The 26,339-nt window shown below is 48.4% G+C and overlaps 1 protein-coding gene across 1 annotated transcript; it reads right to left on the bottom strand.

Moving 5' to 3' along the window:
- Positions 1-21,631: 21,631 nt before the first annotated feature.
- LOC115325480 lies at positions 21,632-22,763 on the bottom strand. Its single transcript, XM_040215498.3, has 3 exons — positions 22,470-22,763; positions 22,327-22,409; positions 21,632-22,139 (listed from the first exon to the last, which is right to left on the bottom strand). The coding sequence occupies exons 1-3, from the start codon at positions 22,682-22,684 to the stop codon at positions 21,691-21,693; spliced, it is 747 nt and encodes a 248-aa protein (XP_040071432.2). The 5' UTR covers positions 22,685-22,763; the 3' UTR covers positions 21,632-21,690.
- Between the last annotated feature and the right edge of the window lie 3,576 nt (positions 22,764-26,339).

Genomic DNA, 26,339 nt, shown 5'->3' with positions numbered 1-26,339 from the left:
AAGTGGCCTTTCCCGGTTAAAACTGAATTTAAATAATAGATTCGACGTACTTTAATTGGTTTAAATCCAAAATGCCGAAAATAAAAACTGACCTTTTTCGGTTGAAACCGAAATTCCCAAAATGGATTCGGCGTACTTTTATCGGTTTTTTTTTTCGGTTTAAACCGGTAACTCCGAACCCTACTTATAGCCACAAATTATAAATCAATAACCAAAATTGCAACACATACATTATTGATTCCGCTAACACGGAGTTAAAAAACCTTAAAACCCGGCAGTGTTAAAATAACACTGCCGCTTCTGTTATCTGCTATCGCGCCGGTTCGCCATGTTCTTCCTAACTCACTCACCATGGCTGTGCTCAAAACCTTCATAGTTACTCCGGCTGCTAATCTTACGTTACAGTCCACCTAGAAAAACGCTGGACGCGGGAAGGCTTTTTGAACGTCAAGGTACCAAACCACTACTCGAGAGTGAGGTCGAGTCAAATCCGCCATGCTCTACCTAACCGAAAACGGAACGGTGGCAGGGAACAATGGGAGAGCGCGTCGGCACATCAATGGCTGTCGCTACTTAACAAAGCGTTAATCGAGGGAATTTACGGGCAACTATTCGCGCGCATTCGAGATTTCACTCCGCGGGTCATCCGGTCGGAGGCGCGAGGATCCTTCGCTTGCTGTTGGCTGACAGTGGTCCTGGTTTCATTACACGCACCTTCCATCGCCTGAGATGACCTCTCTGTATTGCGATATTTGATTGCTTTTTAATAGAAAAATTGGTCGCGTAGTGTCATGATTCATAAATTTCTAGTTTGCTCAGAGTCAATACAGTGAGTTATCACCATATTTTGACGATCTCAGAAATCTTCTCAGGGCCCCTTTAACACCACTTCCCTTACAGTTTTGTCTAAAGCAACGGGCAACGTACCGCAAACAAACCGAAGTAAAATAACTCTCAATCTTACTTTTTTTTTTTTCGCCGACAGCAGGATAGGTGATTGTGGTTGACTAAACCGTATTTTTCATGCCGCCTTTCTTACTCGGTTCTAGAATGGCAGGAATGATAACGGGGCTCCGTTAATTTGATGCTAAATTTTTCTGGTGTTGCGTTCCACTGGCGTTATTTGAATTGTTTTCTGAACTAAAACCTTTTGATTATAATATTTCGTTATCAAATTTGAAAGTGAGCACGAATACTGACACCGATTTGTCTATTTTCTTCACGATATCAGCGATAATCCAAGCCTATTTTGTGTCGGCTTTGTCATCGCGTTGCTTTCATCGGGTTCTGGAGGGAACTGACGAAATAAGATCAAAGAAGATATGTCCACACGGATGTAATGAGAATTCGTATTGTGGACGCCAAGAGAGCGTCTTCCCCCTGGCGAAATAAGTCGCTTTCTCCAATTTGACACCGTAAAGGGGAAACAAAGAAGGAAAGAAACGAAAGCAGGATCAAGGCGCGTAGACCGACAAATAAAAATATAACTCTAAGAACAACCAAAAACAAAAAAGAAAGAGGCGGATGTGTGTTTTTTCTACAGGAGAACGTCAGAGGTCCTTCGTCGAGGGACGACAAGTTTCGGAGGCGCTCGCGTGCGCTGTTTTCACCTCCGCTCGTCACAACCTCCGATGTCTATAAAACGGTGCTAGGCCCATTCGGCTCCTTAGCCTTCGAGGAAGCGAACTGCCTCAATCACATTATCGCCTCTCGTTAGTCCTTTGTTTTAGTTCTCCTATGTTGCTCACTCCGCGGTTCTGAACAAACAACAAAAAATGAATTCCGGGTTGCGACACGTGCCCGAATCCTTAAACAAGCTCACGCCACCCCCCCCCCCCCCCCCCTCAAATAAAAAAAAAATACGGGAAATTTTTTTTACATTCTGACGCGGCTCATTGACCGCGCAAATACTGGACACCGCGTTTTTCCAGCCGAGGGCCCTCCTCCGAATACCATATACGTGGTAATTCGCGAGCACGAACGTGCGACGAAAGGCAAGATATGTTGAAGAAGCTTGGAAAATTCATGGCATCGCGCTGGCAGAACGTATTTTCTCCCTTCCCCTTAGCCGATTGGGATGGCAAAAGCTCGTTCCCGTTGCATACAGATGCGCCCAGCAATGCTGTTTTACCGGCGGGGCGGGAGTGCTGCGCGTGGAAACTGGGCGGCGAGACGAACGATGGGCCTTCTTAGCCCGAGACGTCTAGACATGCGCATATATCGGCACGCGGGCGTCGTCAACGCGCTTGATGTTGCTTGTTTCTTTTTTGATCCTTCCGGCGTGGTGTTTGGCCGTGCAGGAGATGGCGAATGCTTATGTACGTTCCTCCTGCGCGGTTTTCTTGCGGCCGTTTGCCCCGTTCTTCTCGGCTGGCTGGTTCTTCCTTCCCACCCGGCGCCATGTTTGGAAGAGCGCTCTTGCCACTATGTGGTGGATGTTCTTCGGGCGCACACGCGAATCAGAAAGTGGAAGGACGATTGTATTCGTGTACCTGGATTCTTCTGACTTTGTGAGGAATGCAAGATGAGTGGAAGGAACCTCTCTTTGAAAATAATAACATGACACACTTTTTTTTTTGTAATCGAATCGCCGGAAAATTAAAACGTGGAGCCCCTGACTGTTGTAATTACACGAATACTTGCTTCAGGACTTTCTGAGTCGCGTATTCTACTACGTGTTTACCCGGTACATAAGAAATAACAGTTTTCGGCGGGTAAACATTTTACTGTACTTTGCCCTTTATTGTTAATTTGAACTATATCGTAGTGAATTTTCACGAAGAGAGGGAAGGTTTTAAAAACGGTTTACTGTATCATCAGAAAGCACAATTTAGGTTTTTGCGTTCGTTTGCGCATGTATAATGTGGGGTTGTTTTATTTTATGCAAAACAAAATGGAGAGCACCTACTTAAGGATGCTGTGGACACCAGCATTGAAGTGTAATTTCATAAATATACAGGTATAAATGGGTAAAATATAAGCTCTTGCTTCTAAGCACCCTACTCAAAGCAGTAGGGTGCTTAGGGTGCGGAGTAGGGTGCGGTACACGTTTCTCGAAAAGAGGAACGAAAGCTCGTTCCTCGTACTGTCTAATTTTTGGAACGCGTTCTCGTTACAAGTTGAAAGGAACTCGTTGTCTTTACCGTTAAAAAAAATGACACGTATCGTAATATACACGTTACTTTTGTATATGGCTAGTTTACCATATTTAGCTATTTTGAACCAACTATTTTTATATTCATCCCATCAAATGGCAGCATACGGATTTGTACGCCTTGATGGAAGGACACCAGGGAAAGAAAACAACCGGATGCAACGTTCTATTTGTTAATATATATTCATCTTTAAAAATCCCAGCGTTTTGCCATATCCCTGTATGTAGTGGGCGATTCAGACGAGCCAAATGCACTGTAATCCGGAAAGGAGGGGCGAAGTTAAGTTTATTGCTGTTTATTAAAGGGGTATCCCACATTCCAAGAGCGTTTTACAACAACCTCGCACGTTTCAAACTAACCAAGCCCGTTGTTTGACCTTAAGAAACGTTGCTTCTCGTAGTTGCTGTCTGCAAGAGGAGCAAGTTGAGAAGAGGGTAGGGCTTTTGGAATTAAGGTCAGTCCTATAAACTATCAGTTTTTCTTTGTTAAGGTCGGATTCGTTGTTGAAATTGAAAGGGGGGTAGAACGGGAGAGGGAATAAAGGTTATTCTTTTTGTATATTTTAAATGACCACTATTCGAGGTACCAGGGTGCGTTCGACGTCTGGTAACATGGTCTTTTGTTGTAACTCTAGGTCTATTTACGGAAGTTCAACGATGGCTGTAGTCGGTCTCAGATTTCTGTGTGTATGAGGATTCGTGGAAGCAAAGAAAGTAGCTGAGTTTGATATGTCCCTATTTTTTGTCTTTTCATTTGACTATTTTTTTTTGTTGTGTGCTGCAGTTTTATGCATTGAAAAAATAATCAATGTTCTCCAGCTTACCAGCACCCAACTGCTAACAAGCGAGGACCCCACGAAATAAATATTAAAATAAGTAACAAAAAAGTCAACAAAATGCTGCTCTTAGGAAAACAAAACGGGTTTTATACTTTGCTATTGCTCTCCCTTATAAATAAAATGAAAATTACCCCACTGGACGAAAAAAAGGGAACACCGTTTCTTTTTTGATTCGAGAAAAAATGTAATGAGTTCTCGTTCCAGTTCCACCGATGAAAAATGGAACGGCGGCGTTCCTTCGTTACTCCTGAAAGGCATGTGATCCAGGAACGCCGTTTCGTACAACACTGACTCAAAGCCGCAAAACATGTGTTAAGAAACGTCGTAAATATTATTTTCACAAGTTAGGTTTTAAGCGTCGTCTCTCAATTCTTTTTTCCTGTTGACTCGATATGTGCCCAGACAAATTCTTTAAATAATACTGTGAAAAAAATACAGCAACGACATTTGAGAGTTTAGCATTCTATAGACTGTTTGATAGATCTTGTAGTTTGGATCTTTTTATCTAACAAACGTCCGAGTGGTTTTCTTTTTCAGCAAACAATTTACCCCAAATATACGGACGTACGAAAAGGAATCTTCGAAAAAGTCTGAGTTGCTACCAAGCAACGTTACACCTTGCGGCACTTCGCATTCCAGCTCTCTAGCTCGACAGCATTTCTTCTTTTCATCAAGCACACAGGACCCTCGACTAGCTTTCCCAGGGAGGTACAGAAGCAAGCTAACCTTCCTCAAATCGAGAGCAAGCATTGCCAGCAGTGTTACAGCGCTGTCGTAGGAAGCCGGGAGCTGGTAGGGTTCCATTCTTCCATGTCCCCGACTTTCTCGCTCTAAGCGTTCCTTTCGCCAGCCCATGCACATAACCGCAGGGAAATCGCACTCTCATAGATGCGGTCTCCCGGTTCACCCCCTTCTCTGCTCCCGAACGCGGGAAGCTCCCTCCTTCCCAAAGTGACCAAAGCGCAGGGACGGTGTCGCCTGGGATTCGTACTCTGCTGCCGGCCTCCTCCTGCATCTTTTTTTCTTCTTTTCTGCCATGAATAATGCACAGAAACGCACTTTCCGCATTCTGCCCCTTCCCTTTCCGCACTCTGTCTGCCTACGTCTTTTCTCAGCTGTTTTCGCCTTTCTTGTTTTGGGGCCCAAGTAACGAGAAGAAAAAGTGTATTGGTTTTGATTAAGTGAATTACTTCAAGGGCCCTTTTTTTTCCTTGGTTACTGCTTTTTCCATTGGCCTTTCGTCTGAGTGCTCTTTCTCCCATAAAAAACTAGGTAAATTAATGAACAAAACGAAGTGAGAGGAGGAAAAACGGCGTCGATATCACACTGATTTTTGTTCGGTTAAATATATAGCTCCTGGTTTCGTTTTCTATGAAATTGCGCGCATCAATTTCTTTTCTTTTTATTCTGGACTTTGAGACGATTTTACTTAAGTCCGCGCTTGTTCCGAGAGCCAGGACAAATTTAGTTATTTCGTCATTTTTCTTTTCCAGCATCATATCGCACTCTACACTAGAGGAACAAAAACAGAGAAGAACGAGTTAAGGGAGAGTATAACGCAGTGTACAAAGTTCTCACGGCGCTGACACGAAGATCCATTGATGAACACGTGACACCATGCTTGATTTGTTGTCAGGGGTGCGTGACGTCAGTTAGAACACGGTGGAGAGTTAGCGAACGACAAGGCCAAGCGACAGTTTTCGTCCTAATGCGAGGCCGGTCCAACCCCGCCAAGTGTTTTGAGCAGTGAAAGTTGAAACACATCTCCACACGCCTTTCATGCCGCAGGATGTCTCTCCTCCCTCCCCAATGTGGTCGCTTCATATGAATCTCGGGTAGAGTTTAAAATGAGGTTCCTCCTCTGGGGTCCTAATCTGGACACTTGGCAAAAAAGTCGGCAAGACATCCGGCGGCTCTAATTGGCCGGCGCCAAGGTCATGTATGGCCTTGGAAAATCACGGCCGCCAGATTTCTCGCCGACTTTTTCGCCAAGTGTCCAGATTAGGGCCCCTGCGCATAGCTTAAAGGGGCACTGACACATCAAAATCATTTTTTTTTTATTATCCGAAACGATTGAAAACGATGCCGGGACATTACCCTCAAAATTTGAAATTTGGGAATTCAGTATTTGTGAAGTAAAAAAATAATTTCCAAATGCCGAATTCGAAGTTCCCGCGCGATCGGCGCCGGTGCCTTGACGTCAAAAATTGCGGAGACCTGAGAGTCCACTTTCTTTCACCACTCCCTGCTGTTGCCATGGCGACCCAAAACGAGGAGGAAAGGAGTGCGCGGCGGCGTTACGGCGGACCGGTTTTGAGCGGTGTCGCCTGTTTTCCGTTGGAGGATACAAATCCAGGAGACGGCACCACAACGAACTCCCGATTTTTGGTATTTCAAAAAGAAGGGCCGTAGTGCGTTCGCAATTGCGTTAAAAAAACATGTTTTAGGATTGCCGTAATTAAATGTTATAGAGATGTCGCCCACAAAGCTTCTAAATTTCATGATTCTTGACGTCACCGATCAAAAGAAGCGAGGAGGCGAGAGGCGGGAAAATCAAACGGCAAAAATCAAAAGGCGCGCGCGCGCGCGGGAAAATTTTTTTTTCGGGATGCGTTTTTTTTTGCGTGTTTATGACTGCAACTTGCATCGTTTTAGACAATAAAAATAAATACGACTTTTGGGGTGTCAGTGCCCCTTTAACCTCCGAACATATTATGTTCGGTACGGTATAATAATATCTTTATTGATCGTATCCATAAATACATATGGTATAGGAGCTGGGGAAGAAAAGCTGTCTAAGCAGTTTGACTGGCCCCCAGCCCCCTAACAGGTACGCCGAGGTTACATGAGTATACTGGAATCCTTTACAAAAACAAAAGAAAACAGTTTCTTCAGGTGCAAAAAAAAAAAGAAAAGATCGACGCAGAGTAGACTCTAGACACAACATTGTTTGGGCATTATACTCTCATGTATATTGCCACGCTCGTCGGCAAGCGACCGCGCGCGCGTGGCCGAGTGGTTACCGTGCTTGACCCTCGCGCAGAAAGTCTGAGTTCGATTCCAGTAAGTGGAATGGTCTTTGATTTGTTCTTTCAACATTGCGTTCTCGTGAGTTCGAGAACATTCTCGTCTGATCAAGTTCAGAATGTTCCAGTCGCCGAACAATCTAGGCCGATTGTTCCAGAACCCAACGCGCGTACATAAGGAACTCCGCGTCCTGATCTGCAGTCAGTTTCGCCCCAACGTTCGACTCTGCTGCTACGCCGAATTCGACGCCCGCGACGCTCTGTTATTATCTTTTATACCCTTTTATTTTTTGCACAAGTTCGTCACATTGAACGTTTATTTCTTTCTGTTTATTTATTGTTTATTGGTCACCACCCGTGATATTTTGGTGGAGGTGCGCGGTACCGCATGCCCGTGCAGCGTTCCCCTCCCAGGACCCGCAGCGCAAGTCCGTTTACCGGCTCGGTGAGAAGACCACTCAGCGCGGAACCTGAAACTCGAAGCAGCCGCCGCACAAAGGGAGAGGATCCTGAGTACGGTTTGCTGCTGGACAAACCTAAGCCGAAGAAGACGACGATGGCCAACCAGTCGCAGACTACCGCCGCTGCTGCCGTCGTCTACCTACCCGTCGCTCCTCGGACACCGGCTCCCTTCCACGGCGAAAGCCACGAAGACATTGACGACTGGGTCCAACAGTATGAACGAGTGGCCCGTCCTAACGGGTGGACACCGGAACAGTGTCTGCAGAACGCTTACTTCGCCTTGGAAGCAACCGCTCGGAACTGGTTCGAGAACCCCGAAGCATCGGTCACTTCCTGGGAGCAACTCAAGGCTGAGTTGCGAAGAACGTTCACGAACCAACAGCGAAGAGAACCCGCAGAAGAGCTTGTTCAAACGAGGATTCAAGGCCCTAACGAGAGCGTCGTTAGCTTCGTGGAAGATGTCCTGCGACTGAGCAACCGCACCGACCCTGAAGCATCCGAAGCAAAAAAGCTCAGAGTCTTGATGCGCGGCGTTAAGGAAAACATTTTCGGTGGTCGTGTGCGGAGCCCGCCCACCACCGTCGAAGGCTTCATGACGGAGGCCACCTCCATCGAACGTGCCCTTCAAGCACGAGCCGCCAACTATCACCGAGTTCCCGGCATCGGTTCCTTTTCACCTTCCGGTTGCAACACCACGGACATCCACGAGATAATCCGGGACGTCATCCGGGAGGAGATCAAGAAACTTCTACCTGCCGCCGCAAGCCCAGCTTCGCCCTCAATTGCCAAGATTGTCAGGGAAGAAGTCCAGCAAGCGCTGCAGCCTGAGGTTCCCGTCAGCCATGCTCTGCAACCACCGTCGTTGAGTTACGCCGCAGTGGCCCGACGGCCACCGCCTCCTCATCGCACCTATGTCGCGCCACCTAGACGTCAGTCTTCTGCGCCGCAGCACGACCGATGCCACGACGACCAGGTCCAGTACGCCTGCCCGGAGCCTCACGCACCCCGCAAGACCGACGTGTGGCGAACGCCCGACCGACGCCCTTTGTGCTTCCATTGCGGGGAAGCGGACCACACCTACCGCCGATGCCCATACCGACGACGCGGGCTACGCGGGTTTCACCCGAACGACCCGCGGACTGTTACGACTAGCTTCCTTGGCTCCATCCTTGAGTTCGTCTTCACCTGGTGCCAACGGTGCTGGACAGTCACGTTCAGATTCCCGAGATCGGCCGTTGAGTCGTCGGACGGGTGGTGGCCTTCGCTGGGGGCTTTAAACTCAAAAAGAACGTCTTCCTGAGGCCACGAGACCACCTGGAATCGCGGGCCCTCGCAAGGAGAAACACCGGCGTACGTGTGCGTGCCTGTGTCTGTGTGGGTCTGTTGGTGTTGGGTTTCAGCAAGAACGTCGATTCCTTACATCAGCCACTGGAGCGTGGCAAGAACGTCGAGAAATTACATCATCTGCCCTTCGCTGAAAGAAGACCAGGAAATTGCCTCAGCCGCCCCCGCACTTCGGACACCTCGTGAACACTCGAACACCAGGGATGGCTCCTCCCTCTAAGAGGGCCTTCTCGCCCTCGGAGGGCTATATAACTTGGGATTGGGGAGCCAGAAATCACCGACTGCAGACTGCCGATTGCCGATTAATCAGTCGACCATGCTACTTGTATATTCACTGTATATAAAAGTTCTCCTTTAGTACTCCCACTCCAGGCCTGTTTACTCGGGGCCATGCTAGCAGCGAGCCACAGCCCCGACTCTTGGTTCCGCACCTGAGGTCGGCACCCTTCCCAACGCAACAGCCCCCGTCGCGGAGAACGCCCTATTGAGATCGACGAGTACCTGCGACGACCTCAGTCCCCCGAGCTTGCGTCCCGCCGAGAGTTCCGGTAGCCGTCACCGCGACGTCCAGCTTCGCCGATGCACCGACCACGACGTGAAACCCTGTTCCCCCTCGCTCCTCGCCGGGGAAACTAGGCGCGGTAACCCCTGGAAGTGGAGTTGCCGAGGACGACCGACGCCAAGATCCTCCACGAACGTCGGGGGGCCCCCACTGGAACGCTACCAGAGACCAAAACTACGCCGCTGCAGTGGTGTCCAATAACCTAAACGTGTCATCGACGGCCACGACGCATCTGCACTCGTGGACACCGGAGCAGACTACTCAGTCTTGAGTGGGAGGCTCTCCCGCCGCCTTCGAAAAGCCACGACGCCGTGTAATGGACCTCAAATACGAATCGTAGGAGGGCACCTTATCACACCCATAGGGAGATGCACTGCTCGCGTCGAGATCCGCGGTGAGACGTTCCCTGTGAAGTTCGTCGTTCTACAAGTCTGTTCCAGAGACGTTATTCTCGGCTTGGACTTTCTGTGTGAATACGGCGCCGTCATCGACCTTGTTGAGAACAGATAGACGCTGCGCAAGCCTGTTCCGTCTTCAGAGGAATCTCAAACAGCGTCAGCCGCCGTCCGAGTCGCTGCCGATCACGTGAACCTGCCGCCGCGATCAAGTGTTGTCGTATCCGTAGTGGCTGATGCAGCTACCTGCGGCGAAGTTGTTCTTGAAGGCAACCTTCAATTACTCTGAGAAAGAGGAATGGGCGTCGCAAGAGGAGTGGCTTAACTTCAGGATGGGCGCGCCGTGGTCTTCGTGACAAACTTTCGACAAGAAGCGCAACACCTCACGAAAGGTGCCGTTGTAGGCCACGTCGAGGAAATTCGGAACTCCGCCGAAATCGCCGCGACTGCTGAAGAATCATTCCCACCTCAGCAACATATTACGGCGCCAGCGCAGCTCGACATTGACCCCAAGCTTCCAGGCCCGAAACGACGGCAGCTAAGTGACCTCCTCGCCGAATACAGTGACTGCTTCGCGACGTCGTCAAGGGTGCGCCAAACCGCCATTGCGAAACACCGCATCGTTACCGAGGACGACGCGCGCCCTGTGCTTCGATCGCCGTACATAGTCTCAGTTAAAGAAAGGGAGGTGATCCAGGAGCAAGCGCAAGAGATGCTGAACGACGACATAATCCAACCTTCAAGCAGTCCGTGGGCCTCTCCAGTTGTACTGGTTAAGAAGAAGGACGGAACGTTTAGGTTCTGCGCGGACTACCGGCAGCTGAACGCAGTGACGAAGAAAGACGTCTATCCACTCCCCCGCATCGACGACACGTTAGACCGGCTGCGCGACTCCCGATACTTTTAATCCATGGACCTGAAAAGCGGCTACAGGCAGATCGAAGTCGACGAAAGGGACCGAGAGAAGCCAGCTTTCGTCGCGCCAGATGGGCTGTACGAGTTCAAGGTGATGTCCTTCGGACTGTGCAAGGCTCCAGCAACTTTCCAGCGTGTCATGGACACCGTACTGGCAGGACTGGAGTGGCAGAGCTGTCTTGTTCACCTCGATGACGTCGTAGTGTTTTCCAACGACTTCGACGAGCACTTGCGACGACTCCGAGCAGTTTTTCAAGCCATACGGACCGCCGGACTCACCCTGAAGCCGTCAAAGTGTCGGTTCGCCTATGACAAACTGAAGTTCCTAGGTCACGTGGTTAGTAACAAAGGCGTTCGCCCCGTCCCAAAGAAGACTCGCGCCGTCGCAGCATTTCCAGCACCGACAGACAAGAAGGCCGTGCGAAGGTTTCTTGGACTATGTGCCTACTATCGGCGCTTCATCCGGGATTTTGCAAGGATTTTCGCACCACTCACAAACCTCACAAAGGACGCCGAGAAGTTCTAATGGGCCGAGAAGCAGCAGCAGGCATTCAACGAGCTGAAGCGACAACTGCAGACTCCTCCTGTTCTAGGACATTTCGATCACGATGCGGAAACCGAAATTCACACGGATGCAAGTAACGCTGGACTTGGCGCGGTACTGGTTCAAATGCAAGACGGGACCGAGCAAGTTATCGCCTACGCAAGTCGGACACTGTCCAAGGCGGAGAAAAATTACTCCACGACTGAGAAAGAATGCCTTGCCGTCGTCTGGGCAATCACCAAGTTCCGTCCGTAATTGTACGGGAGCCCGTTCCGTGAAGTCACTGACCACCACTCGCTCTGCTGGCTTGCGAACCTTAAGGACCCGTCAGGACGCCTCGCTCGATGGAGTCTACTACTACAAGAGTTCAACATGACTGTGGTCTATAAGTCAGGCCGCAAGCACAGCGACGCCGACTGCCTGTCCAGAGCCCCCATCGAAACACCTTCCGGCAGCAGCAACGACGATGACGACGAGTGCTTCCTAGGTGCAGTGAACACCGACGACATGGCACGACGTCAAAGAGACGATCCTGAGTTGCGCGCGCTAATCGAGCACCTCGAAGGACAAGGGGGTACTGTCCCCCGTGTCTTCTCGAGAGCCCTGCCGACTTTCGTCCTCCGACAAGGTGTACATTACAAGGAGAACTTCGGAGACAACAGCACACCATGGCTGCTGGTAATCCCTACCGACCTTAGAGCGGAGATCTTCCAAGTCTGCCACGACGACCCGACGTCCGGACACCTTGGTTACAGCCGTACGCTGGCCCGAATTCGTGAAAGGTATTACTGGCCCAAGCTGCCAAAGACCGTTCACTTCTACACACGATCCTGCCACGAGTGCCAGCGACGCTAGAAACCGCCAACGAAGCCGGCAGGTCTCCTGCATCCGATCGCTCCCCCGACCGTACCGTTCCAGCAGATCGGAATGGATCCACTTCTCCTTTCCCACCATCGACGCAAAGAAACAGATGGATTATTGTCGCCACAGATTATCTCACACGGTACGCCGAAACGAAAGCCCTTTCTGTAGGGACTCTTGTGAAGGTCGCCAAGTTCTTTATCGAGTCTATCGTCCTCCGGCACGGCGCTCCCGAAGTTTTGATCTCAGACCGTGGATCATTGTTCATGGCGCAGCTGACGCAAGAAATCCTTCGTCTCAGCCCCACCAGCCATCGGCGCACAACGGCGTACCACCCGCAGACCAACGGGCTGACGGAGAGACTCAACAAGACCATCGCCGACATGATCTCCATGTACGTGGAGGTGGAGCACAAGACATGGGACGAGGTGTTGCCGTACGCCACATTTGCCTACAACACGGCCGTGCAAGAGACCACCGGGGTGACACCCTTCCAACTGGTTCATGGTCGCAAAGTAACGACAATGCTGGACGCGATGTTACCCCACGAACCGGCTGTCGACGGAAGCGACGACGCCCAGGTGGTTGCCCAACGGGCAGAAGAAGTCCGCCAGCTCGCCAGACACCGTATTCGAGCCCAACAACGTGTCGACACTGGCCGCTACAACCTCCGTCGTTGGGACGTCCACTTCCAGTCCGGAGACAGGGTGTGGGTGTGGACACCGATCCGCCGCCGTGGTCTCAGTGAGGAACTCCTAAAGCGCTACTTCGGACCGTACAAAGTACTTCGCCGACTCGGGGATATGAACTGCGAGGTGATGCCCGACGGAACACGGACTTCATCACGCCGCGCTCCACGACCGGAAGTCGTCCACGTCGTGCGCCTCAAGCCGTACTACGAGCGATAAGACTGCGACATGTGATCTTGTGCACCGCTTGATAGGATTGTGTTTCGCGAGCCTCCGTATGTTCCCATTTTTTTGTTGTTTCGCTCTGTTTTGTTGCCTTTTACGTGGCATCGAGGCGATGCCTTTTTAAAGGTGGAAATAATGCCAGGCTCGTCGGCGAGCGACCACGCGCGTGGCCGACTGGTTACCGTGCTTGACTGTCGCGCAGAAAGTCTGGGTTCGATTCCAGTCAGTAGAATGCTCTTTTATTTGTTCTTTCAACATTGCGTTCTCGTGAGTTCGAGAACATTCTCGTCTGATCGAGTTCAGAATGTTCCACTCGCCGAACAATCTAGGCCGATTGTTCCAGAACCCAACGCGCGTACATAAGGGACTCCGCGTCCTGATCTGCAGTGAGTTTCGCCCCAGCGGTTCGACTCTGTTGCTACGCCGACTTCGACGCCAGCGACGCTCTGTTATTATCTTTTATACCCTTTTATTTTTGGCACAAGTTCGCCACATTAAACGTTTATTTCTCTCTGTTTATTTATTGTTTATTGGTCGCCACCCGTGACAATATACAACAGTGTCTCAAATATGACGAATTATGCATACAATATAAGATCATTAACACCTAACGAATTCGGAGCAAATACACACGAGTAAGCATACAATTGTTTTAAAAGAATGTATTCACGAAGCTCACCTGCGGTACAATCAGTGTTGTACACGTTTCTCGTTTCTTTGTTATTTCTGGAAAACGTTTCATTACAAGTTCCATCTGTGAGAAAGGACCTGACTCCCGTTAGACTTTAGAAAATGAAACGCATTGTTAGAATATACATTACAATTGTATTTTGCAAATTAACATATTTAGTTCTAGCGAGCGATGTTTTTTTATCTTTTGAGTTCATCAAACGGCAACATATGAATTTGAGTGCCGTGATGGAAGGACACCAGGAGAAGAAAACAAGTGGAAGGTTTCATTTCTGAATTTAAGCATATTCATGCTTCTGGCGGGCGATCCAGACGAGTCAAATGTATTGTTACCCCATCTTGCACGAGCGTTTTACAACAACCTCACACGTTTAAATTTAACAATATCCCTTATTCGAACTTAAATGACATAAAGGGACTATGAAATGACCCTTTTACTTCTGCTAAAAAATGTTTATATTATACCTTCAATGTTCGCTGAACGCCGAAGAGGCGTCCATTTTTTTATTTGGTTTATTAGCTTCGACACGAAAGATTATCGAAATATAGAGTTTTTCTTCATCTCCAACTCACTAAAAAACAAGCCCCGGGGTAATTTTGACGGTCATGACGTACTCTGTCAAGGGAACCGGAAGTTATCTTGGCAGTAGGAGAATGGGAGGGGTTAGCGACGAGCTGGTGGTGTGCCGGTAGGTTTTACCACAGTTATTTGCTGAGCTGATGACGCCGATGCTACAGACATATATTCTGAATCAGCGCCTTTCACCACCGCGATAGCCATTATTTCGTAGCTGAGCGAAATTCAATTAGATTTGTTGCGCTTCAGCGACAGCATGGGACTGGTCCCATACGCCGGTCCGAAGCGGAGCAGGTCATCAGCACGACAGCCGCAACTCCGCCGCCGTCAGCCATTTCCGCGGTATCTCTAAAAAAAAGGGACGCGCTGGCACTCACTGGCGTAGCAGAAAATGCACAGAGTTTTCTATGGGCTCAAGCTTTATTAACTTTTATTTTATCAGAATGGACTCGCAGGCCAGAGTGGATGAAAAAAGAAAAGAAAAGTATGCAGTATACCGTCTTGGACGATCACGACTTTAAAACCTGAGTTTACTGATAGTACAAATTTCGCCACACGCAGTTCTCTACGATTGCGAAAGACAATGTAATCCTAGCAGAGATATAGCAACGTAGAGATATGATTTCATTATCACATAGATGTGGCGATCGTTCAAGGAATGCTAAAACTGAGCACGTCTCTCGGGTGATGAAAACGCGTCAAAATTCGCATCCTTCATACACCCCTTTAAGTACAGCACGCACCAGTCATACGTTGAATTTGAGCACACGCATGGAATACACAAAATAAGAAATCGGGGCGATGTTCGAGGACACAAACGCTAAGAAAACACCACTGTAGTCAAAGTAAGCAAAGATGACGGTACGAGCATTTGTGCTGTCTTGAGGGTGCCGTCACAATATCACCGCACGAGTAGATGGATCTCCCCTTCTAGGACGTGCTGGGTTATTATCGAAACATGCCACGTGAATTCAGTCAATAATAGCGCTCTACGTGGAACGATGAGCTTACACCACGACGACAACGTCGATCATCACAACCGACGCCATGTTTTTCAGCAGACAGGTGGCTATGCTCGGCGCAGTCTGACCTTTTTCTTGCTTCGTTTACCACATAATACATGGCGTATAGCTCCGAGCATTCCAAAATTCGACAATTTCCGTCTCATCGCTAATTGTTCAACACAATGTGGATAAGAATATTCTTTAACTTTTATTAAACATTCGCTGGCAATTTACTGTTTAATATTGCAGTGCTGGTGAGGTAGGCTCTGGTTGAATAGGCGATGTAGACTTGAATGATGGGCCGTGGCGCCACGGATGCATCGCAGTGAAAGGAAAGAAAGCTTTTGAAGAAAAGAAGGTATAAAATGGTCCGCTTTTCTTATAAAGGTTCTATATCGATATTCGTTTTGCCTCTCTATTCTCTTGTTTTGGTTTTCTATTCACATCTTTTACGACGTACGGTGGATGAAATTCGATTTCAAATCATTTCATGGTCTTTTTAACAACAGTTGCTGCTCGATGTTGCTGTCCGCAAGATGATGAAGTGGAGAAGGGGGTTGGGCTTTTGGAAGGTGAGTCTTAAAAAATTCTAGTACTTCGTGAAGGTTGTATTCGTTGTTGAGTTTGAAGGTGGAGGAGAAGGGGAGAGGGAATGAAGGTTAATTTTTGTGTCGTTTAAGAGTGCACTCGGTGTCTGGTACCTGTTCATTTGTTGTAGCTGTAGGCTCTTTTGTGGGAGTTCAGGGATTGCTGTAGTAGGCCGTAGTTTCTGGGTGTCTAGGGATTCGTGGAAGTAAAGAATGTAGCTGAATTTGAGACGTCCCTCTTTCTCCGTATTTTCCTTCGACTAAAACGTTTGCTTTTAGTACCGCAGTCTGGGGCACTGAATATGTCTGTGTTTGTTCATAATTCCTACAGATTTACCCAGTTTAGAACAGAGTTTTTCTACGTGGTTGTTCCAGAACATTGTATCACAGAAAATAACTCGAAGTGGTTTAACACTATCTACAAATTCAATGTGCGAAGACCCAAAGTTGAGAGGATTGTATAATCTATCACTCGAACCACGTAGGCGAAATATTATTGTTTTTGTTTTCAACACATTAGTATTTAAACAATTCACTTCAGTTCATGTTTTTTAACTTTATAAGAAACGCATTAGCTTTATTTATGAGAGCCGCTTCGGATGAATTTGAAAAAAAAAAAAAAAAAAAACTTTTGTCGTCCGCCTAGATAATATATTTCCAACTTGAATCGATTTTTACCATGTCATTTATATATAACAAAAAAAAAAAGAAGTCGTCCGAGGATGCTTCTCTGGGGAACTCCTGATAATATACTTCATCGTCTAAAAAGTGAAAGAAGAAATATGCAACCTGCGAAACCGCCAGAGATACTTCTCCTCGTGTATTTTCCGTTTCAGACGGAGGTACTTTAAAGTTTTTGCTATTTTTATCTTACTGTTTTGTCAGAGACGTAATGAACTCAAGAATCTCGGAAGCTATTTTTGTACGCGACTGCATTGTACAACACGCTGCGACTGAAATATTTTCTATTACGCACGGGTGAGCACCATCCGCTTCGGCGATGCACAGCAGTAGAACTCAATCCTTGATGGTCAAAAGCCCATGAACTCTAGCATAAACTAAATCAAATAGATATTGGAGCGGAATATTACTGAAACTAATGACAGGCTCTCATCTACTGAAACTAAAGTTGAAGCAATTAGGGATTCTGTTCTTTTTTTCAAGCTCGAAGCGTGTGAGAAATTTGTTCAGCACCTCAGTAACCAAGTTTTGACGTATAGTGCAAGAATTGATAGCTTAGATAACAACAGAGAAAGTAGTATAATATGCACGGACTTGACGAGGCCGCGTCTGAAACCCACGCTCAGCTAAAAGAAAAAAATAATCGTAGAATTCAAATTTTTGAAAAACAACTGGGTGCAAAGGTGTCTTCTACTGAAAAAATTTATTGGCTTGGGAGACAAGAAGGGAAAGCTCGGCCGGTACTTTAAGAATTTCCTTCTCGTAACGCAAAAAACTGAAGTCATGCGGAACACGTACAAGCTGAAAGGCTCCGTTTTGTCTTTATGGGATGACTAGTTTGTGGAAGTAAGGGGTAAACGTCGTCACATTTAGGTACACGCGAAAACTAAAAAGGAGGATCCCAACCGTGAGCTCAAATTAATTTATGACAAACTTTTCAACAGTAGCCTGTTACTTGGGATGCTCAAAAAAAGGAAGTTGTCGCTTTGAAGTGTACTTGACGCCCAAATGCTACCAGGAATATTGATCGGACAAATGTTATAGTGCTTTGAACTGAAGAAGTGTGAAATATAAAATTGTAGGGCCCTTCCACTTCACGTGAAGATGGAGGACCAGTGAAGCTGTTATCGTCGCGACGTCTAGGACGACCTCAAGGACGACTTCTAGGACGACCTCAAGGACGACCTCGAGGACGACGCTTAGAGGACGACGTCTAGGACGACCTCAAGGACGACTTCTAGGACGACCTCAAGGACGACCTTGAGAACGACGCTTAGAGGACGACGTCTAGGACGACCTCAATGACGACTTCTAGGACGACCTCAAGGACGACCTCGAGGACGACGTTTAGAGGACGACGTCTAGGACGACCTCAAGGACGACTTTTAGGACGACCTCAAGGACGACCTCGAGGACGACGTTTAGAGGACGACGTCTAGGACGACCTCAATGACGACTTTTAGGACGACCTCAAGGACGACCTCGAGGACGACGCTTAGAGGACGACGTCTAGGACGACCTCAAGGACGACTTTTAGGACGACCTCAAGGACGACCTCGAGGACGACGCTTAAAGGACGACGTCTAGGACGACCTCAAGGACGACTTTTAGGACGACCTCAAGGACGACCTCGAGGACGACGCTTAGAGGACGACGTCTAGGGCGACCTCAAGGACGACTTTTAGGACGACCTCAAGGACGACCTTGAGAACGACGCTTAGAGGACGACGTCTAGGGCGACCTTAAGGACGACTTCTAGGACGACCTCAAGGACGACCTCGAGAACGACGTCTAGGACGACCTCAAGGACGACTTTTAGGACGACCTCAAGGACGACCTTGAGAACGACGCTTAGAGGACGACGTCTAGGACGACCTCAAGGACGACTTCTAGGGCGACCTGAAGGACGGCTGTCGACCTCAAGGACGACCTCGAGGACGACGGGAGAGCGTCGCGACTCGAGAGCGCCTGCCATTAGAGCGCGCGTCACGAGAGCGCATGTGCGCGCCTTGTTTTCTCGAATCGAACGCCTTACGTCATTTTATTGGCTGAGCACGCAGACCTGTGGGAAGTCTAAAAAATACAATTTCCGCAAACTAGTAATGAAGACGCAAGATACAGAGTTTCGGAAATATAGTTGTTTATCAATTTCCGTTCCATAGTACTAAAAAAAAATTTCAAAGACTGAATGATTGCGCGACACCGCGGAGGTACTCTATTCGTTGTTGAGTTTGAAGGTGGAGGAGAAGGGGAGAGGGAATGAAGGTTAATTTTTGTGTCGTTTAAGAGTGCACTCGGTGTCTGGTACCTGTTCATTTGTTGTAGCTGTAGGCTCTTTTGTGGGAGTTCAGGGATTGCTGTAGTAGGCCGTAGTTTCTGGGTGTCTAGGGATTCGTGGAAGTAAAGAATGTAGCTGAATTTGAGACGTCCCTCTTTCTCCGTATTTTCCTTCGACTAAAACGTTTGCTTTTAGTACCGCAGTCTGGGGCACTGAATATGTCTGTGTTTGTTCATAATTCCTACAGATTTACCCAGTTTAGAACAGAGTTTTTCTACGTGGTTGTTCCAGAACATTGTATCACAGAAAATAACTCGAAGTGGTTTAACACTATCTACAAATTCAATGTGCGAAGACCCAAAGTTGAGAGGATTGTATAATCTATCACTCGAACCACGTAGGCGAAATATTATTGTTTTTGTTTTCAACACATTAGTATTTAAACAATTCACTTCAGTTCATGTTTTTTAACTTTATAAGAAACGCATTAGCTTTATTTATGAGAGCCGCTTCGGATGAATTTGAAAAAAAAAAAAAAAAAAAACTTTTGTCGTCCGCCTAGATAATATATTTCCAACTTGAATCGATTTTTACCATGTCATTTATATATAACAAAAAAAAAAAGAAGTCGTCCGAGGATGCTTCTCTGGGGAACTCCTGATAATATACTTCATCGTCTAAAAAGTGAAAGAAGAAATATGCAACCTGCGAAACCGCCAGAGATACTTCTCCTCGTGTATTTTCCGTTTCAGACGGAGGTACTTTAAAGTTTTTGCTATTTTTATCTTACTGTTTTGTCAGAGACGTAATGAACTCAAGAATCTCGGAAGCTATTTTTGTACGCGACTGCATTGTACAACACGCTGCGACTGAAATATTTTCTATTACGCACGGGTGAGCACCATCCGCTTCGGCGATGCACAGCAGTAGAACTCAATCCTTGATGGTCAAAAGCCCATGAACTCTAGCATAAACTAAATCAAATAGATATTGGAGCGGAATATTACTGAAACTAATGACAGGCTCTCATCTACTGAAACTAAAGTTGAAGCAATTAGGGATTCTGTTCTTTTTTTCAAGCTCGAAGCGTGTGAGAAATTTGTTCAGCACCTCAGTAACCAAGTTTTGACGTATAGTGCAAGAATTGATAGCTTAGATAACAACAGAGAAAGTAGTATAATATGCACGGACTTGACGAGGCCGCGTCTGAAACCCACGCTCAGCTAAAAGAAAAAAATAATCGTAGAATTCAAATTTTTGAAAAACAACTGGGTGCAAAGGTGTCTTCTACTGAAAAAATTTATTGGCTTGGGAGACAAGAAGGGAAAGCTCGGCCGGTACTTTAAGAATTTCCTTCTCGTAACGCAAAAAACTGAAGTCATGCGGAACACGTACAAGCTGAAAGGCTCCGTTTTGTCTTTATGGGATGACTAGTTTGTGGAAGTAAGGGGTAAACGTCGTCACATTTAGGTACACGCGAAAACTAAAAAGGAGGATCCCAACCGTGAGCTCAAATTAATTTATGACAAACTTTTCAACAGTAGCCTGTTACTTGGGATGCTCAAAAAAAGGAAGTTGTCGCTTTGAAGTGTACTTGACGCCCAAATGCTACCAGGAATATTGATCGGACAAATGTTATAGTGCTTTGAACTGAAGAAGTGTGAAATATAAAATTGTAGGGCCCTTCCACTTCACGTGAAGATGGAGGACCAGTGAAGCTGTTATCGTCGCGACGTCTAGGACGACCTCAAGGACGACTTCTAGGACGACCTCAAGGACGACCTCGAGGACGACGCTTAGAGGACGACGTCTAGGACGACCTCAAGGACGACTTCTAGGACGACCTCAAGGACGACCTTGAGAACGACGCTTAGAGGACGACGTCTAGGACGACCTCAATGACGACTTCTAGGACGACCTCAAGGACGACCTCGAGGACGACGTTTAGAGGACGACGTCTAGGACGACCTCAAGGACGACTTTTAGGACGACCTCAAGGACGACCTCGAGGACGACGTTTAGAGGACGACGTCTAGGACGACCTCAATGACGACTTTTAGGACGACCTCAAGGACGACCTCGAGGACGACGCTTAGAGGACGACGTCTAGGACGACCTCAAGGACGACTTTTAGGACGACCTCAAGGACGACCTCGAGGACGACGCTTAAAGGACGACGTCTAGGACGACCTCAAGGACGACTTTTAGGACGACCTCAAGGACGACCTCGAGGACGACGCTTAGAGGACGACGTCTAGGGCGACCTCAAGGACGACTTTTAGGACGACCTCAAGGACGACCTTGAGAACGACGCTTAGAGGACGACGTCTAGGGCGACCTTAAGGACGACTTCTAGGACGACCTCAAGGACGACCTCGAGAACGACGTCTAGGACGACCTCAAGGACGACTTTTAGGACGACCTCAAGGACGACCTTGAGAACGACGCTTAGAGGACGACGTCTAGGACGACCTCAAGGACGACTTCTAGGGCGACCTGAAGGACGGCTGTACGACACGAGAGCGCACGACACAAGAGCGCAGACAAGAGAGCGCGCGACAGGAGAGCGCTGCGACACGAGAGCGCACGACGGGAGAGCGCCGCGACACCAGAGCGCACGACGGGAGAGCGTCGCGACTCGAGAGCGCCTGCCATTAGAGCGCGCGTCACGAGAGCGCATGTGCGCGCCTTGTTTTCTCGAATCGAACGCCTTACGTCATTTTATTGGCTGAGCACGCAGACCTGTGGGAAGTCTAAAAAATACAATTTCCGCAAACTAGTAATGAAGACGCAAGATACAGAGTTTCGGAAATATAGTTGTTTATCAATTTCCGTTCCATAGTACTAAAAAAAAATTTCAAAGACTGAATGATTGCGCGACACCGCGGAGGTACTCTAGCATGCACCTTTGGTCGTACTCTTCAACCAGCTTGCTCAGATTCTTTGCTACGCGGACGTAGGTGGCCTTGCTGCTCCTTTGAGGCTCTCCGCGAAGTACATCTGCCAGCTTCTGCTCTGTCAAGCTCTGCTCCCTTACGAATGCGGCCACTAGCTTGTACGTGTCCGGATGATGCAGCCCCAAGGACTTCTGGAATGCATTGTGCCAGGACTCGACGTGGTTGTTGGTCCTCGGGAGCCCTTCGGTGATCCGTTCGTAGCAGCTCCAGAAGTCAGGCGGGAAAAGTGCTGGCCTACGCGAGCGGCTCCTTCCGATGCTGGAGCCCACGTACGTCCTCTCGAAGTAATCGAACATTTTGTTGAGGCCGTCGTCTGTTGAGGGAGCATCGTCTTGGAGCTCTTCCAGTCCTGGACATAAACAAACGCAAAATGCTGATAATTACAAAAGCAATGTACATAAATTCTTAAACTAAGACCAGATTTAACGAGAACCAATCCAGACAAGTAACGGAAATCAGTCTTGCACGACGTTGATATGACAACGAGGCTGGCAACGCACGAGGCCTTGCCCGCCAGTACTAAAAATTCTCTTTACCTCGCGCAATGTCACCGGGTCGAACAAACGCCAGTGCCGGTATCATGCTCACTCTTCTTCGGAAGTCACCGTCCTCACGATATCTGCGTAGAAAATTTCATACCTGAGAGGTCAATAATTACTTGTTATTTTGACTGATTTACCTGACGATGAGGTGCTCCTCCTGCATCCTACGAACAAACGACTGTTTTAGGTGGAAGAAGCAGCCCGTCACTTTGGCTGTCGGGAACACCGACTGAAAAGCTCGCTTGGCCGCCACTTCAAAATCCATCATTAACGTCTGAGGTGACAGTCGGGGGCAAAGTTCCTTGAGTGTCCTGAAAACGCGCCCGTAGGCTTCCTGGCTCCGTTTGGTCATCAGGCAGTAGACTAGCGGTAGCACCTTGCCATGAACAAGTCCGTGGATGGTATAGACCTGCAAAGTAAGGGCGCACTATTTTGGAAGCGACACGATGAGATGGAAGCGTCACACTGTAGTCACATACAAATTTTTAGAACAAAAATTTAAAGCCGCCAGGTCTTACATATGTAGAGCAACATAGGCGTGCGTCGTACCTGAAGGAAGAGCGACGGCGAGACGTCGAAAGTGCCATCGGCGAACCAGTCAGCGTACTGGCTGAGGAGTCGAAGGTTCTCGTCCGTCGCAAACATGAATAGGCGATCTTTGTTTTGTGCGCCAGAGTCATACAGCAAGAACGATCGCCCGTCTGGAAGCGATTCAAGCCAGCTGGGGAGGTCGATCTCGTGAATATGCTGTGGAGCAGGCAGCGGCATGTTTAAGGCGCGGCGTGCCCTTTGTGCTGAGCGGGCCAATGCGCTTACCGAGGGAAGCTTCAGCCGCTCAGAACCTGTAATTAAATCGTCAATTTTCTGCACTTAGGAACACCACGAAAGTATTTGGGGCTGCTGGAGAGAGAGAGTGAGAAAACAAACTTTTATTTTTATCCTTTTTAGTTTAGGTCGTTGTCTATAAATTTATAGGATTCCTTGCGATGACGACGACCACGATTATCTAAAGAACTTGTTTAGTTAGAATCCTGGTGAAATATCTCTGCTTACTTGTTAGGCCACTGGTAGCTTGCGCAATCATCATTCGCGGTTGATAATCGGTTGTCCTGGCTTTCTCCTTGACCGCAGCAATCACTTCCTCTGCCCGACAGACATCGGGATTCGGCAGGTGACCCTGGTGCTCGCCGGTGGTCTGCGCAAGTGTGCAGATATATTAAAAGTATGTTATTATAAAAATGGCACACTGAAGGCGACTCGGTGGTGGCACTCTGAAGGCGGCGTCGTAATAGCTCAATCGCATAATCGAGTTCTGACAAATCAAAAATTCTAGAGACAGAAGTTTTATGGTACAATAACCGTTTGCTTACCTTGACGAGGGTCAGTGCATTGTCCCACCCCGCTGTTGTGGCTCGACCGCTGCAGCTTTTTTTCGAGCACCTCCATGTCCTCTGTCCGGTGTTCTCGTTCAGTCTATCCAGGCGATAGGAATAACCATTGTGTTGCAAAAGTGGATGATCTTTCTTGGACTTTGTGATCGATAGCATTTCCACGTCCAGAACAGCACTCCGTTGGAAGATCCGACTTAGTCGTCACGAACGCCCGCAGTGCCCAGCTCCCCTTTTATATTCGCCTCTATACCCACGGTTGACGATTGATTAACCTTGGAAGGGTTTCTCCCAATAACGATAGGTGTTATTGGTGGACAGTTTGACCTTTGTTACGTATGAACAAAGGCCGACCGACATGGAAGTTGTAACCCCTTTCACCGTATCTCCAGAATCGTGTCCCGGAACTTCGCGTGTGCCTCCTTAGAAAATTCGGGTTAAACCTGAACGTTTAAATTAACCCGCTTTCCAGTGAAAGAACACACAGGTTGTCCTCTCCAATGCTTGTATTTCTTTCGTTCAGGTTTAGTGCGACGAAGAGATCGTCTTTCCATTGTTCTCCAAAGTTATTTTCGAACCTGTGAAAAGAAGCAGCCCTTTGTTCAGAGATAAGTGGAAAGGGAAAAAGGTCTTAGGGTTCACGTTCTCATGAACTGCATTCAATTTTTCAGTGTCAAACGTTCTTCAAACAATACAGTTAATGTCCTGGCGAGCTGGGGATAGTTAATCATGATGTGCAAACGCGAAAGTGAGGCGGAAAATTTGGATACCATGAAGCCGAAGAAAAACTACAGAAGAAGACGTCTCTAACGCAGCTAACCCGTTTTTAGCAGGACCAAAACGTTTTACGGAATATGACCTTGTCCTTTTTGTTTTTCTGTGTGTCCGGTAATTCCAAAGGGTATGTCCGCGGAATGTTTGGTTACATTTTACGGCGTTTAGCCGTACAATTGTATTTTTTAAACTTCCCACAGGTCTGCGTCCTCAACCAATAAAATGACGTAAAAATCGTTCTATTCGAGAAAACAAGGCACGCACATGCGCTCTCGTGACGCTCGCTCTAATGGCAGGCGCTCTCGTGTCACGACGCTTTCCCGTCGTGCGCTCTGGTGTCGCGGCGCTCTCCCGTCGTGCGCTCTGGTGTCGCGGCGCTCTCCCGTCGTGCGCTCTCGTGTCGCAGCGCTCTCCTGTCGCGCGCTCTCCCGTCGGCGCTCTTGTATCGTGCGCTCTCGTGGCGCCCTTCCCTGAAGGACGACGCTTAGAGGACGACGTCTAGGGCGACCTCAAGGACGACTTTTAGGACGACCTCAAGGACGACCTTGAGAACGACGCTTAGAGGACGACGTCTAGGACGACCTCAAGGACGACTTCTAGGGCGACCTGAAGGACGACGCTTAGAGGACGACGTCTAAGGCGACCTCAAGGACGACTTTTAGGACGACCTCAAGGACGACCTTGAGAACGACGCTTAGAGGACGACGTCTAGGACGACCTCAAGGACGACTTTTAGGACGCCCTCAAGGACGACCTCGAGAACGACGCTTAAAGGACGACGTCTAGGGCGACCTCAAGGACGACTTCTAGGACGACCTCAAGGACGACCTCGAGAACGACGCTTAGAGGACGACGTCTAGGACGACCTCAAGGACGACTTTTAGGACGACCTCAAGGACGACCTTGAGAACGACGCTTAGAGGACGACGTCTAGGACGACCTCAAGGACAACTTCTAGGGCGACCTCAAGGACGACGCTTAGAGGACGACGTCTAGGACGACCTCAAGGACGACTTTTAGGACGACCTCAAGGACGACCTTGAGAACGACGCTTAGAGGACGATGTCTAGGACGACCTCAAGGACGACTTCTAGGACGACCTCAAGGACGACCTTGAGAACGACGCTTAGAGGACGACGTCTAGGACGACCTCAAGGACGACTTCTAGGACGACCTCAAGGACGACGCTTAGAGGACGACGTCTAGGACGACCTCAAAAACGACTTTTAGGACGACCTCAAGCACGACTTCTAGGACGACCTCAAGGACGACCTCGAGGACGACGCTTAGAGGACGACGTCTAGGACTACCTCAAGGACGACTTCTAGGGCGACCTCAAGGACGACGCTTAGAGGACGACGCTTAAAGGACGACGTCTAGGACGACCTCAAGGACGACTTCTAGGACGACCTCAAGGACGACCTCGAGAACGACGCTTAGAGGACGACGTCTAGGACGACCTCAAGGACGACTTCTAGAACGACCTCAAGGACGACGCTTAGAGGACGACGCTTAAAGGACGACGTCTAGGACGACCTTTAAGGACGACTTCTAGGACGACCTCAAAAACGACCTCGAGGACGACGCTTAAAGGACGACGTCTAGGACGACCTGAAGGACGACTTCTAGGACGACCTCAAGGACGACGCTTAGAGGACGACGTCTAGGACGACCTCAAGGACGACTTTTAGGACGACCTCAAGGACGACTTCTAGGACGACCTCAAGGACGACCTCGAGAACGACGCTTAGAGGACGACGTCTAGGACGACCTCAAGGACGACTTCTAGGACGACCTTAAGGACGACCTCGAGGACGACGCTTAAAGGACGACGTCTAAGACGAC

The sequence above is a fragment of the Ixodes scapularis genome, unplaced genomic scaffold (assembly GCF_016920785.2).
Source record: "Ixodes scapularis isolate PalLabHiFi unplaced genomic scaffold, ASM1692078v2 PGA_scaffold0__279_contigs__length_252992795, whole genome shotgun sequence".
Lineage (NCBI taxonomy): Eukaryota > Metazoa > Arthropoda > Arachnida > Ixodida > Ixodidae > Ixodes > Ixodes scapularis.
This window is presented reverse-complemented; position numbering and strand designations above follow the sequence as displayed.